General features: G+C 40.3%; 1 protein-coding gene across 3 annotated transcripts in view; it reads left to right on the forward strand.

Annotated features, from left to right (window-relative positions):
* Plce1 (phospholipase C epsilon 1) overlaps positions 1 to 14,074 on the forward strand; it is a 280,344-nt gene that overhangs the window by 263,148 nt on the left and 3,122 nt on the right. For 2 of the 3 annotated variants that reach the window (XM_047553006.1, XM_047553008.1), the window contains exons 28-32: positions 1,161 to 1,289; positions 4,597 to 4,806; positions 10,212 to 10,370; positions 11,958 to 12,176; positions 12,494 to 12,703. In XM_047553006.1, coding sequence (XP_047408962.1) covers positions 1,161 to 1,289; positions 4,597 to 4,806; positions 10,212 to 10,370; positions 11,958 to 12,176; positions 12,494 to 12,679 — 903 coding nt within the window. In that variant the 3' untranslated portion in view covers positions 12,680 to 12,703. The remainder of the gene's footprint in view (positions 1 to 1,160; positions 1,290 to 4,596; positions 4,807 to 10,211; positions 10,371 to 11,957; positions 12,177 to 12,493; positions 12,704 to 14,074) is intronic. The other variant, XM_047553007.1, reaches the window with a different exon arrangement.

The raw sequence follows: 14,074 nt of genomic DNA on the forward strand, positions 1-14,074 counted from the left end.
TACAATTGAAGTATGTGTGTTTTATGGTATGCAAATAATACCTCAATACTGATTATACAAAGACACAATGTGCGAGCATAGCAAAACAACCAACCTCTCCTCTCCACCCCAAATAACAGTAGAGTTCATGCTAAAACACTTCAGCCCTCAAGTTGCCATTTTTCCAGTTTTGGTCTAAAGTTTAGCCAGTTCCATGAAGGCCTGCAGGAGTGTGCATTGCCTGAGGCCCAGACTTTCTCTCTCCCACATGTGAGCCACCAACCTGAGCCACCAACCTTGCTCAGGTTCCCGGAATACCCTGACTTAGGCCCCTGCTAAGTCTTTGCACAGGTGCTGCATCAATCTGGGAGCCCCTTGTTCCTCTCTTTATCTGCTAGATCATCACACCGGGTCCTTCAAGATTTAGATGAGACCACTTTCAGAAAGCGCCATCCCGCCCCCGCCACCCCGTTTTTCTCCAATCCTCCTATGGGTTCCCAAGCAACTTACCATGCTTCTTACAATGGCCCACTTTCTCCTCTCGCTTCTCACTCAGCTTGGAGCCCTTGAGTGCAGGAATAATATCTCACTGGTCCCTGAATCTCCAGGGCTAAGCCTAATGTCCAATTCACTATAGACCCTCCATAAACCATTTCATATTTCGAACGAATCCAGTATATCTTAATATGCAAAATGCTCAAAGAGTTGTGAGTTACACACCCACCAAGTTCTTCCTAATGGACATACTTTTTGGATTATGATTATTTGTGTGCCTGGACAGTGAGCTAAGGGCAGACTTTTTATTTATCATCTTACTATTCAAAATTCTAGACCAAACCACTGAAGAGATATGGAACTCAAAAGATATTATAGAATGTTAGTTCATAAGTAAGGACTAACATGCATTTCTGATAACATCAATCCCTAATTAGGATAGAAAGAGACATTGATTGAAAATAAATTAGTTCTTTGGTGGTGTGCTATTAAATAACCTCCCTAGACTATTAAGGAAGATGTACATTGTCTCTCCTTCCACATTAATATCAGGTTATAAAATGGGTTGTTGTATTTTGCATTTATGTGTCCCTCTACATACTTCTAAGTACATCACCTCTGTATTGAATAGAACTAGAAATATATTATTTAGAATGAATGAGAAATCATGTGCTCTTCCTTTACAGATGTTTAATACAGAAGAAAGAAAATGTTCACAGACTCACAGAGTCACAGTGCATGGGGTTCCAGGTCCAGAGCCCTTTGCTGTCTTTACTATAAATGGAGGCACCAAAGCCAAGCAGCTTCTCCAACAGGCAAGTCTACTGGGCCCACGGTTAGGAGACTCTGAATCTGATGTATATAGATGTATACATGTGTATACATATGTGTGAGTATGTGTGTAAGCATACACATGTGGACATCAATGCATAAATGTCTGTATTGATTATATACCTTTTGAATATTTGTGAATGAAATCAACTCTAAGAATGACCTGAAGGTAGTCTCCAATTCCATTCCATCCATTTACCAGCAAATGTCATAATTTCATTCTTATTTATGGCTGAGTAATATTCCATTGTGTATATGCACCACATTTTTTTTATCCATTCATCTGGCACCTAGGTTGGTTTCACAGCTTAGCTATTGTGAGTTGAGCTGCTATAACCATTGATGTGGCCACATCACTACAGTATGCTGATTTTAAGTCCTTTGGATATATGCCAAGGAGTGAAATAAACCAGTCCCAAAAAACAAAAGGCCAGGGGGCTGGGGATATAGCTTAGTTGATAGAGTGCTTTCCTCTCAGGCACAAGGCCCTGGGTTCAATCTGCAGCACCACAAACAAAACAAAACAAAGCAAACAAACAACAAAAAAAAAAAACAAAGGCCAAATGTTTTCTATGACACGGGGATGCTAATTCACAATAAGTGGGGAGGGGATAGGTGGGGGAAAATAGAAGTATTTTGGATTAGACAAAAGGGAATGAAGGGAAGGGAGGGGAAATGGGAATAGGAAAGATAGTAGAATGCAGCAGACATTACTATCCTATGTGCATATATGATTACATGACCAGTTCTACATCACGTACAACCAGAAGAATGGGAAATCATATTTCATGTATGTATAATATGTCAAAATACATTCTACTATCATGTATAACTAGTAAGAACAAATTTTTAAAAATATTTTTTAAAAAAAGAATGACCTGAGGACTCTTGGTACCACTACCAGACAAGTTACCTTAACCACAGAGAATTTTTTAACAATTCTTCAATCACATAAAACATTGGGCTCTAGAAACATAAAAACGAGAACTAATGGCCTTCCAACCATATATAATTTTTCCCTCTACATCTAGACCTTCCTTCATAATGAGGCCCTTACTAATCATTCAGAATGTACACAGGAGCTGAATGAAGTACGTTTGCCATCCTAGGAGTTGAACCAAATTCCCAGAGCATGATTCTGGAACCACATGGGCCAAGAACACATCTCCAGCCCCTGCAGCCTAAGGTTTTCCTTTGCACCTGGAGCCCTCCCTCCCCACGTCCCTCTGGCACTTGATCTTGGCCTTCGAGGTCCTACCCATCTGGTAATATGAAGAAGCGAGGAAAACCTAAACGAGAACGTGAGCCTCTTATCCCCAACCCTGAGCAGAACAGGCCTAAGCCCGTCAGCCAGGCCACTTCTGCTCTGGATCCTGGTAGCAACGTTGGAGGCCTTTGGCAGGCAGAATCACTGTCCACGGCAGGACTTCTAAGAGAGGGAGACCAGGAACAAAGAGAAGCATCAAGAAGGGAAAGGGCAGCTCCCTAAAGGGCAAAGCAGGGCCCGTGTGTGACTCCTGTTCTCCACACACTAGCAGCTCTACCCCTGCTTGACACGGTGGCTGATTATCCTTGATTCTTCTGTTCTTAACCCACTTCAGAACTCCTCCCCCTTGAAGATAGGCCAAGGGGAGCAATGGTCAAGGGCAGTGACCTTGGAGTTCCCTCTGAAATTAGGGTGTATGATGAAATGTAGCTGGAGTCATATAATGTGTGGGGAAATTAAAAACCAACTGAACAACCATACCAAGTTAATAAGGGCCTCTGTCCTTTGAAGGTACATCTGTATGGATCAGCCAACAATTTAGCCAACATTTTATAATTAGGTGGAGTCATAGAAAACCATTAGGTATCACATTTTACAGATTATCAAACAGAAACTTCTGCCGTGTATGTGTGTGTGTGTGTGTGTGTGTGTGTGTGTGTGTGTGTTGTGTTTTTTGTTTTTAATCAATCAATCCATGAACTTCAGCATTCCCTATCACAAAGCACTGCTGAGGTTTTGTAAAATAAAGAAAACTTCTCCTAGTCCACCCATACAAAGCAGCCCCTTATTGTCATCCCCCACATATCTGCAAAAAAGTCCTCAGCACAGAGGGAGGCAGACACTGACCCTCTCACGGCAGCTCCATATTCTGAATTATCCCTGAAGTAGTAGTTCCGAGCTCCAGGCAACCTGTTTGCCTTGGCCCCCACAGAATCAGTGCCATGGCGTCCACTTTAGACCACGGGCAGAGATGGAGGGATCGGAATCTTCTGAGAATCTTCTACTCCACCATCTCAGCACATTACATTCTGCTTTCTTTCCAAGTGAGAAGGTGCTGACTCTGCTCCCTATGTGGTTGTCACAGGCCTGGGGAGGAGTGGGTTTGCTAAATCCAGGTCAGGTGGTGGCAGCTTTCTCTCATTATTCAGCCACTTTTCCAGAAAGGTAACAGAGGGGCTTTCTTCATCATGGCTGACCTTTTATTCCCTTTGAGATCACCCTTTGTCGGTAATCTGTCAGGAATGAGAATGAACACATCAGTAACCTATCTACAACGGTGACTAGTATTTATTGAGTTCTCATACTATACCCAAGTCACACTTTATGCCTCAATCATAAAGCAAACCAAAATTAAGAGAATGTTGCTATTGCTGTTCTTAATTTTTAGATGGCAGAACTGAATTTCTGAGGGATTAAGTTGTCCAACATTTCATAGTAAGTCTTACAAGCAAATCTCAGACCCAGGTCTGACTGGTTTTGGTGCCATGTCATGACCATTTCATTTAACGGCATAGGGTCAGTAACCAACAAAGAAAATAACCCTTTAGGCACACTGTCAGGAGTTTACTGAAAGGAGAATTCCCAGCAACTTAGATCCAATGAGAATTTGGCCTTGTGGAACCTTCCATGAGAAGGTGATTGAGTATTTCCAATGTGAGAAGAAGAGATTATTTTAGTAAAAGCTGAAATAGGTTCTGTGCTGCAAGATTACAAAGGGCTAAACTCATAGAGTGAGAAATCTAAAGTTTGTAATTCAGTAGGAGCTCTCGCTCCAACAGTGGAAAAATAGCTATGCTGTCTGGGGATCATGGAGAAATTGTACCATTGCCCAGAGTGGACATAAACAATCTTTCTTGGATATAACAGGAATTCTTAGATCTTCCAAAAAGAAGATCACTCCAGAGGAGGTTTTGCTTATAAATTGCACATGAAACCTATCTGAACATGGTGAAGACTTGTTTTGAATTTAGTTTGTGCTACACTCGTTAGAAGTGAGCCCAATTTTGCTTTTGCTTTTTCTTTAGATTCTGACAACTGAACAAGACACCAAACCTATCACCACAGACTATTTTCTGATGGAAGAAAAGTATTTTATATCTAAAGAAAAGAATGAATGCAGGAAACAACCGTTCCAGAGAGCCATTGGTCCAGAGGAAGAGATCATGCAGATTTTAAGCAGCTGGTTTCCAGAAGAAGGTTATGTGGGCAGGATTGTCTTAAAAACCCAGCAGGAAGTAAGTGTATCCTGGGAGCAGCCAATACAGTTACAGCTCCGTGGTTAGCCGTCTCACCACTAACCACCCACCTCAAACCCTGAGCTTCTTTCATTGCAATTTGGTGTACATTGTTCTTCTTAAGTAAATATGGGGAAATGATTTTATTTTTCTGTACATATTAAGAAGGTTACCTCTAAATTACAGATATTCATTCTTAAAAAATCATCCTTTACAAAGCAAGAACTTAAAGGGTTCCTATGCATGTTATCAGCTGTGAGTCCATTGTTTTATTTGTATGTATGAAAAGACATTGTTGTAACTGGGCACTGTGGTACCCAACTGCAATCCCAGCTACTTGGGAAGCTGAAGTAGGAGGATCAAAATTTCGAGGCCAGCTGGGGCAACTTAACAAAACCCTGTCTCAAACAACCAACAATGAAAAGATGTTGTGAGGGTCACATTCTAGTAGTACCTCTTTACTATTTACAGGGGATATGGTCCAGGCCCTCCTGAAACCTCAATAGAACCCAACCCTATATACAAGCACTATATGACACCATGACAGCTGATCTGATAACCAAGACTGAGTGGCCGACTAATGGACAGGTAGTCCATTACAGATGTACTGGACAAAGAGGATTCATGCCCCAGGAGGGACAGAACAAAGCAGCAAGAGATTTTATCACACTACTCAGGATGGCACCCAGTTTAGAACTTAAGACCTATTTATTTCTAGAATGTTCCATTTAATATTTTTAGGCCATGATTCTGTAACTGCAGAAAGCAAAACCTCAGATAAGGGTGAGTCCTGTGTTCTGTAATGCAGGGTCTTAGGAATTCTACATTTTGATGCTGATGTTTTCTTGTTAGTGCCTGCTAAAGTTTTAGCTAAAACAGGTTGATCATCCTTAAATTGTTCAAACCATATATTGCATATAGCATTGAAAGATCACAGACAACCACTATTTGAATAATCTCATGATGTAATGGACATCATTTTACATTTAACCTGTAAAGTCTGTGAAAATATTCCAAAATCTAAAACACTTCAGGTCTCAAGCACTTCAGATAAGGGATCAACCTATAAAAGTTTCTGTGCTGGTGAGTAAAACAGCATTGTTTGTAAACACTCCATAATTTCATAAATTAAGAATAATCTCCATAATTTTATAAATCAAGAATAATCTCTCAGCCTTGGTAAGAATTAGTAAAAATTTATATTACATGTTTTTCCAAGATCATCCCCACAAAGAAAAGAAAGCAACTTCTGCCATCTTGACCCCAAATAGGCTGACTTCTGTTTGACCTTGTTTATGGGCCACTTCTTTTTCTTTTCTTTTTTGGTACTGGGGATTGAACCCAGGGTGCTTTAGCACTGAGCTACATCCCCAGTCCTTTTAATTTTTTTTTATTTTTTTATTTTGAGACAGGGTCTCACTGAGTTGCTTAGGGTCTCACTAAGTTGCTGAGGCTGGCCTTGAACTAGCAATACTCCTGCCTCAGCCTCCTAGTTGCTGGAATTATAGGCATGTATCATTGTGCCTGCTAACCATTTTTTCCCTGAATAAACTGATTAACTCCTCACTACCTTACTGCCATTTTTGAAATAGCATATAAGGTCATTGTTCCAGCATAGACAGGCTTCATGATATGTCAATAACAAAGCAATTGAACCAATTCAATAGTTTGATTAAAAACATTTATTAAGCATATAATTTATTTAATTTATTAAGCATATAATACGTGCCTGGTCCTGTTCTGAGCATCTGGCCTGCTCCTTCTGGCTCGTAATAGAGCTTGAGTGGTTCATGCCTACTGGGCACAGTGGAGATGACAGGTTTTAGCCTTCAGGTGTCACTTTTTCACTCCCTGATTACTGTGCACATGACCTGAAGCCTCCCTAGAACTCCAGTATATGCTCTGAGACCCAGAGCCACCCCTTCCTTCCCAAACCTTGCCTCGGACCACGAAAGGACACTTAGTTTAAGCAAAGAAATGTAACTCTCTCCAGACTCCTCTCCCTCTCAGGCAGAGAACAGTCATTAGAAGCACTCCTAATGATCATCACTTCAGAAGAAAATATCAGAGGGCTTAGCCAGACTTTCAAAGCCATCTTTAATTTCTAATTTTTTTCCTATCTCTAGTTGTCTTGCCTTGTTGAAAAGTATTCTCTAAGTGACAACGTCAGTGAATAAGTAAATTTTTCAAACCATATATTATATAATCATTTATAACACGGAAGAGTCTTTAAAAACCACTATTTTAATGAGTTCATGATGTAATGGAAACCATTTTACACATAGGGAAACAGATTCAGAGAGTTTACGATCAGCACAGGGTCAGAAGTAAAAAGAACTCAAGTCTTAGGGTTTTTCCTTTGGCCATCTTGTGTTGCCCAGGCTGGAAATACATCAGTCCTGTGGACTGTCCACACCCAGCAGGGTGGGAGGCAGCCGGGAGGCATTAACAGGAGGCAAGGACAGGCTGCAAGGGTCCCATGAGGACATCATTCCGAGGTTAGGACTGAAGAGTCTGGAGTCTGGGGATGCCTTGAAGACAATTTAAATGCGTAGGACAGAAGGTAGTAGAGATCTCAGGAGTAGATGCCTAATAAATGCTGGTGGAAGAGAAGCATTTTGAAGAAAAAGGGGGATAAATTAGAAAGGAAAGCTGACAAGCTTTTACCTGATGAGTAGAATTACACCAACTTCTCCTTGATATATCTTTGTGGGGAGATTTTTGAAATGACTAAAATCTATCCCAAAAGAAAACAAACTGCATTTCGTTTATTTAGTTTTATCTACTAAATAAATAAATAGTTAAAATAATAAATAAATAAATAAATAAATAAATAGTTTTTATTTACAAAAAAATAAAAAAGAAAGTAAGAAAGAAAAGAAAAAATATTCTGATTGAATAAGTGACTTTAGCAGCCATTGAATGCAAACAGGTACTTATCATGATTGATAGATTTAGGCTATCAGTATCTCCATTTATTTTATCCTATGGAAATTGTAAGATATATAAGTAGTTTGCCTATATAAATTTAAAGTGCCCAAATTGCTGTCTGTGACCTCTGACCTCTCCAGCTTGCCCTGTGTACTACTTTTTTGCCTCCTGGGCTATCAGGCTGTCAGCCACATCTTCCTGTAGTCAATGTGTCTCCCTCTCCTACTAGATTTGAAATCAGACAAACCAGGGCTGTGTCACAAATTAGATAATCCTGAATAGGTCACCTAACTTCTGTAAACTTCACTGTCCTAATTTGTAAAATCTATAATAGAAACTATCCTATTTGACAAAACGACATTATCGAGAAATTTACTGTCAAATGCATAGACAATATATACAAAAATAAGAAGTGAAAAGGGGCTATAATTAGGGCTATTATTATTATCTTCTGCTCATAATTTGTGACTTTTATGACTGAAAACTCCCTAAATATGAGCAAGTTCTGAATGGGCTCTAAGGAGTCCTCTTAAAAGTGACGTGTTGTTGTTGGGACAATGTAGGCAGCATCCTAGAACTTTTTTTCTTATTTCTTGTTTCATGTGAATTACCCCATCCTCACTCTCAGACTAAACATGGTCAGTGCAATGGCAGCCACATCACAGAATGCAGTAAGATCTCTTGGAATGGACATGAAATAGTGTTTCAAGTGGGGAGAAAAAAACAAGTTACAGAGTGGCATATGTAGAAGGGTACAAATCTCATTTTATGTAATAAAATGGATAATAACCCTTCTCCTTACCCACCCACACCATTAGACAATGAATTGAGTACAAAAAATTTAGTTGTGTAAATTGTAGGCCTTCCATTGCACAGGTAGTGAAATGATTGATTGGGGCAGGTCTGTGCAGCTGTCTGGCAAGCTCCAGGACCCGTCCTTTCTGGTCTTGGTTACAGTTTGGCACCACCTGGTGGCACTTTTCCATTCTAACTTTAATGTCAAAAGGGACAATTCTGGGTCATGTGGTTGGCTGGAAATTCCGGATGGTGGCGGTAATTCTTGGATCCTTCTGCTTGGTTAGCACCATTTCATAGCCTGGATACTGGGAATAGGATTGTCCTGCCAAGTCCTCACCCCTGAGATGGGTTGCTTACTCTTTACTTGCCTTCCCTCTCCTTCCCTCCTCCTCTTGCAGAAGATAATTAAAGCTGCTCTCATTTGAGACTTGGGGATGACAAGACAGGAGCCATCTCATACTCACATTATAGCTAAAACACATAATGCCGAAGTTTTGTGGTGTATATTTATTCACATATACCAAAAGATATCTGTGTATCCATAACAAATGTTTAGAAGGATATATAACCTAACAACAGTGGGGTGTTCTTTGTTTATTTTGTGGAGAATGAAGTGGGGAAAAGAAAAAAGGATGAAAACAGGCAAAGTTTGCTTTTTTAATGATATACTTCTATACTGTTTGGATTTTTAAAATAAGAAACATATCTATATATCATCTATAGATATACATAAATACATGTATGCATATCTTTTTATATATCTACATATACAAAATTCACTGAAAGCCAATTACCTAAAGTTAACACAATAACCAATTTTCATAATTTTTAAAAAATTTTTTACAGACTGCATTTTGATTCATTGTACACAGATGGGGTACATCATTTCATTTCCATAGTTGTACATGATGTAGGTTCATACCATTCATAAAATCATACATGTACATAGGGTAATGAAGTCTGTCTCATTCCACCATTTTTCATACACTCCTCCCTCTCATTTCCCTCTACATAATCTAAAGTTCTCCATTCTTCTCTCACTCCCCACACCCCACCCCCATTATATACCATTCTCCGCTTATCAGGGAAAACATTTGGCCTGTGTTTTTTTGGAATTGGCTTATTTCACTTAGCATGATATTCTCCAATTCCATCCAATAATTTCAGTGTGGCTTACCTTCGGCCATTGTATCATGTCAGCCTTTTCACTGTAGGTTTTTTTCATCCAGCTTGTCTGAGTGTCAGTTTCATGGCTCACATTTCAGATGTCTAACAGTTTCTTAAATGCTCAAACTCTATATGGGAATGGATGGGTTTCTCTAAATGCAACTTACTGTGTTCTTATTTGGCTTTCGGTAATTGAAAAAATGGTGAATTTTCTTTCTACAAATTGATGTACAGTTGATTTGGACTCTCTAAATCCATAGCTAATAGGAGCAGATGAGCTAGCTAATTCTAGGCCAGACCTCCTGAGTGTGTCATTCAGCAGAAATACAATACTTTTTTCCTCTTGGAAGACTATCCTTTTAGAATAGTTCATGAAATATTAACTAATGTATGAAACATAAAACTAAGAGGTTGTTTCTACATTACCAAGATACAGCTCAAAGTCTTGCTAGATTTCTTTCTTAATTCTGCATCACCTAACCAGTTACTGTTTTCCTTTTTTAACCTAGACCATAGAAGAGAAAAATATTGTTCAAGATGACAGAGAGGTGATCTTGAGCTCAGAGGAGGAGAGTTTCTTTGTCCAAGTGCATGATGTTTCTCCTGAGCAACCTCGAACGGTAATCAAAGCACCCCGTGTCAGCACCGCACAGGATGTCATTCAGCAGGTAAAAACTGCTCTTTGAGGACTGGGGGCATAGCTTTTTGGTAGAGCACTTGCCTGGCATGAGGTCCAGGGTTCCATCCCCAGCACTGCATGAAAAAAAAAAAAAAAAAAACACAACTCTCCTCACCTCATTCCTTTTGTCAGTATAAGTTACTGGGACAAATTAGATGTCTGCATTGACAGCTCACTTTTTTTTTTTTTTTAAATGAATGAAATTCTAGAATAATAGGGACCTGAAAAGGAAGAGTGTGCTTCTGAAAGCTAGGAAATATTAGTGCATTCCTTCAACAGATATTTAGCTAGTGTCCACAATGAGTCTAGAGCTCTGTGAAGCATTGACAGTAGTGGACTTAGGAGGAAGTTCTACAGAATGGTCATTTCATTGTTCTAGAAATGCTTGAGTCAATACCTAATGACCACCTCTCAAGGCTCCTAAAGAAGACAAGCAGGAGGCTTGCTCTGACCCTTTCCCTTCCTCTACCTCCGGCTTCTTTATTTACACGGTTTCAGAGAAATATTTCCTTTCCAGCTATGGCCTCCTCATAATTTGCATTCATTAAGCACCTGAGAAGGGATAGAGCACAATGGTTAAGAGCAGAGACCCTTAATCAAGTTGCTTTAGGTTCAAACCCAGCTGTACTACTTACTAACTCTGAGGTCCTGAGGAAGATCTCAGATATGTGCCTCAGCGGCTGGGTGCTGGTAAAATAGTTCTTTGGGGTGAAAAAAAAAATCCCTATTTATTCCTGTTGTGTAAATACTCCTACCTTGTCTGCGTTCACTAGCCCTTTTTTCCACTTAGCTCCAACACACCCTGTGATGACACTGCATAAATAACCTGGAGATAGTATAACAGTACTTTCCTCACTAGGGTGTTATGAGGATTAAGTTGGTAAATATATTATGTAAGGTGTTTAGTACAATGCCTAGCTTGTGGTAAATACTACTGAAGTGCAATTTGCTATTCCTTTGTGTGATCATTTGGGTTAATGCTAGTCTCCTAAATTATGACTTTGTATTCCAGATTCTGGATTCTTTTGCTCATCTTTGCCTCCCCAAAGTAAAGCAGATTATCTGGGACACAGTGCTCACTAACCATTTAATGAATGAATAAATGCATAAATGAAAGATATTCTTATACAGAATAAAGGTTGACCATGTGACTTCTAAAATCTTTCAGCATCCAAGACTGCATTAAAGAGGCAGCCTTGTGGGATGAGGGTTCCTGGGGGACAGGATTCTGTTCCTCACTGGCTGCGTGACCTTCGTGTCTATGAGCCTGGGCCTGTACGGAAAATTAGGTTCCAGTCTTTATTCTGTTGCTTACTAGCTGTGCATGCTCTGGAATCTGCTTAACTTTTGTCTCAGCTTCCTCATGTAAATTAGACCATTGGGAAGCTAAATGAAGTAACCTCAGAAAGTGTGTTGAACAATTACACAAATGTAAAGTAAGACACTGGTCAACATAATCTGGAAGATTCCCTCCATCTCTCAAAGTCTGTGCCACTTTTCCACCTTACAGTTTCCATTTAGGATGAATGCAAATGTTGGAGATACTTCATTCAGTTGATCATAACTTTTCTTTCAGACCTTATGCAAAGCCAAATATTCCTACAGCATCCTGAGCAACCCCAACCCGGGGGACTACGTGCTTTTGGAAGAGGTGGTCAAAGACATGCCCAACAAGAAGTCTTCTACCCCAAAGTCCTCACAGCGAGTCCTTTTGGATCAGGAGTGTGTGTTTCAAGCCCAAAGCAAGTGGAAAGGTGCAGGAAAATTCATCCTTAAGCTAAAGGAGCAGGTACAGGTAAAGTTTAAATTTAATTTGCTCTCTTCATAAATCACTCTCTATTCATAATCACATTGTAACCAGATTTGGGAGCTAGTAAAATCTAAGAGAGCATTCCTGAGTCACAGAATTTAAGTGGGAGAAAATTGTTGGGCTTCGTTTTCACTGTGTAGGAAAAAATGTACTCTCTGTGTGGCTAATAAGGCCTGAGAGGTGAGTCCCTTGGCCCTTCTTCCCAAAGCTCTACTCACTAAAGATGGAAGTGGAAAGAATTTTCTCTGACCCACTGCCCTGGGTTTGACCTAACATCTAGGCAAAATCTTTTCCACCCACAGTCATCCCGAGAAGACAAAAGAAAGGGCATCTCTTTTGCAAGTGAATTCAAGAAGTTCACCAAGTCGACTAAGCAGCCCCGAGGACTCCCATCACCTCTTCAGCTCCCAGCCTCAGAAAATGTCCAAAACAAGGAGGAGAAACCTGTGGGTGGCTTGTCCAGTGACACAATGGATTATCGACAGTGACGGAGGGCAGCATGTGCTACCCAGGTACAATGTCATCACACCATTCTGAAACTGGCTCAAATGAAGCTGCTCAGTAAAGCGTAGTTAGTAGGGCAGCTGTCTTTTCCCAATGTCCCCCAAACACAAGTGGGAATGGTGCCTTAAGATGGGGCCAGGGCTCTGAAGACATAAGTAACTTGAGCTTTTAAACTTTTAGGTCTCCTTATTTTGTAGATAACTAAGCAAAGGCCCCCAAAGGGCAACCAACTTGCCCCAAGTGCCACAATGGCCTTATTTCATCAAAGAACTGTCTTGATTATTAATAACGCATGTGAACATTTTCCACGGGCTTTTTTGGATCATTCAGCTTTTATTCCTTTGGATTCTTTATTTTATGTTTTTCTAATTTAGGTTTATTTTAGACTCGACAACCTCCATCTCCTCCTGCCTCATTTGTTTGTTTGTTTGTTTTTGTGGGATGAGGCACCAGGTTTTGAAATCAGGGGCGCTTAAACAGTCACATCTGCAGCCCCCTTTTTTTTTTTTTTTTTTCTTTTTGTGGTGCTGGGGATCGAACCCAGGGCCTTGTGCTTGCAAGACAAGCACTTTACCAACTGAGCTATCTCCCCAGCCCTGCAGCCCTTTTTTATATTTTATCTAGAGACAGGGTCTCACTGAGTTGTTTAGTGCCTTACTTTTGCTGAGGCTGGCTTTGAACTGGCGATCCTCCTGCCTCAGCCTCCTGAGTCGCTGGGATTACAGGCGTGTGCCACCACACCCAGTTCTGCCCTGCCTCAATTTTTAAAAATAAAAATAAAAACTTGGTATCCAGGATGTGACGGTTAAAAGGAAAACAAATAATCTAACAGCCTCCATCTGGAAAATGCAATAAATTTAGGGTGTTAGTTGCCAGCCTACTGCCGAGTATTCATATACAAAGTAATCTCATTCTGTCTTAAAGCAGATTATTCACATCAACCCTGAAGAAAAGCATGTGGGGAAACCAAACCTAAGTTTCTTTTTTTCACATAGGGCTTCTTTTGAGACTGGTCCGGCTGTGTTGCCCAGGCTGACCTCAAATTCCTGGGCTCCAGTGAAGATTCTGCTTCAGCCTCCCCAAGTAGCCGAGACCATAAGCACACACCACCTACCCAGCGACACTTAAGTTTCTTCATGAACCCAAGGGATCATTAAAACCCACTTTCACCTGTTCTGTTTAATTCTAAGATTTAAAATTCACAGGAGACCAACAGCATCATGAAGACATTAATGCTTACACAACAGAGCTTCACTATTTTTATCACACTCCTAAATTTCTCATGTCAAATTGTAAAATTTCTTCCTTTAAAGAATTCACTGGGGCTGGGAAGATAGCTCAGTCGGTAGAGTGCTTGCCTTGCAAGCACAAGGCCCTGG

The sequence above is a fragment of the Sciurus carolinensis genome, chromosome 5 (assembly GCF_902686445.1).
Source record: "Sciurus carolinensis chromosome 5, mSciCar1.2, whole genome shotgun sequence".
NCBI lineage: Eukaryota > Metazoa > Chordata > Mammalia > Rodentia > Sciuridae > Sciurus > Sciurus carolinensis.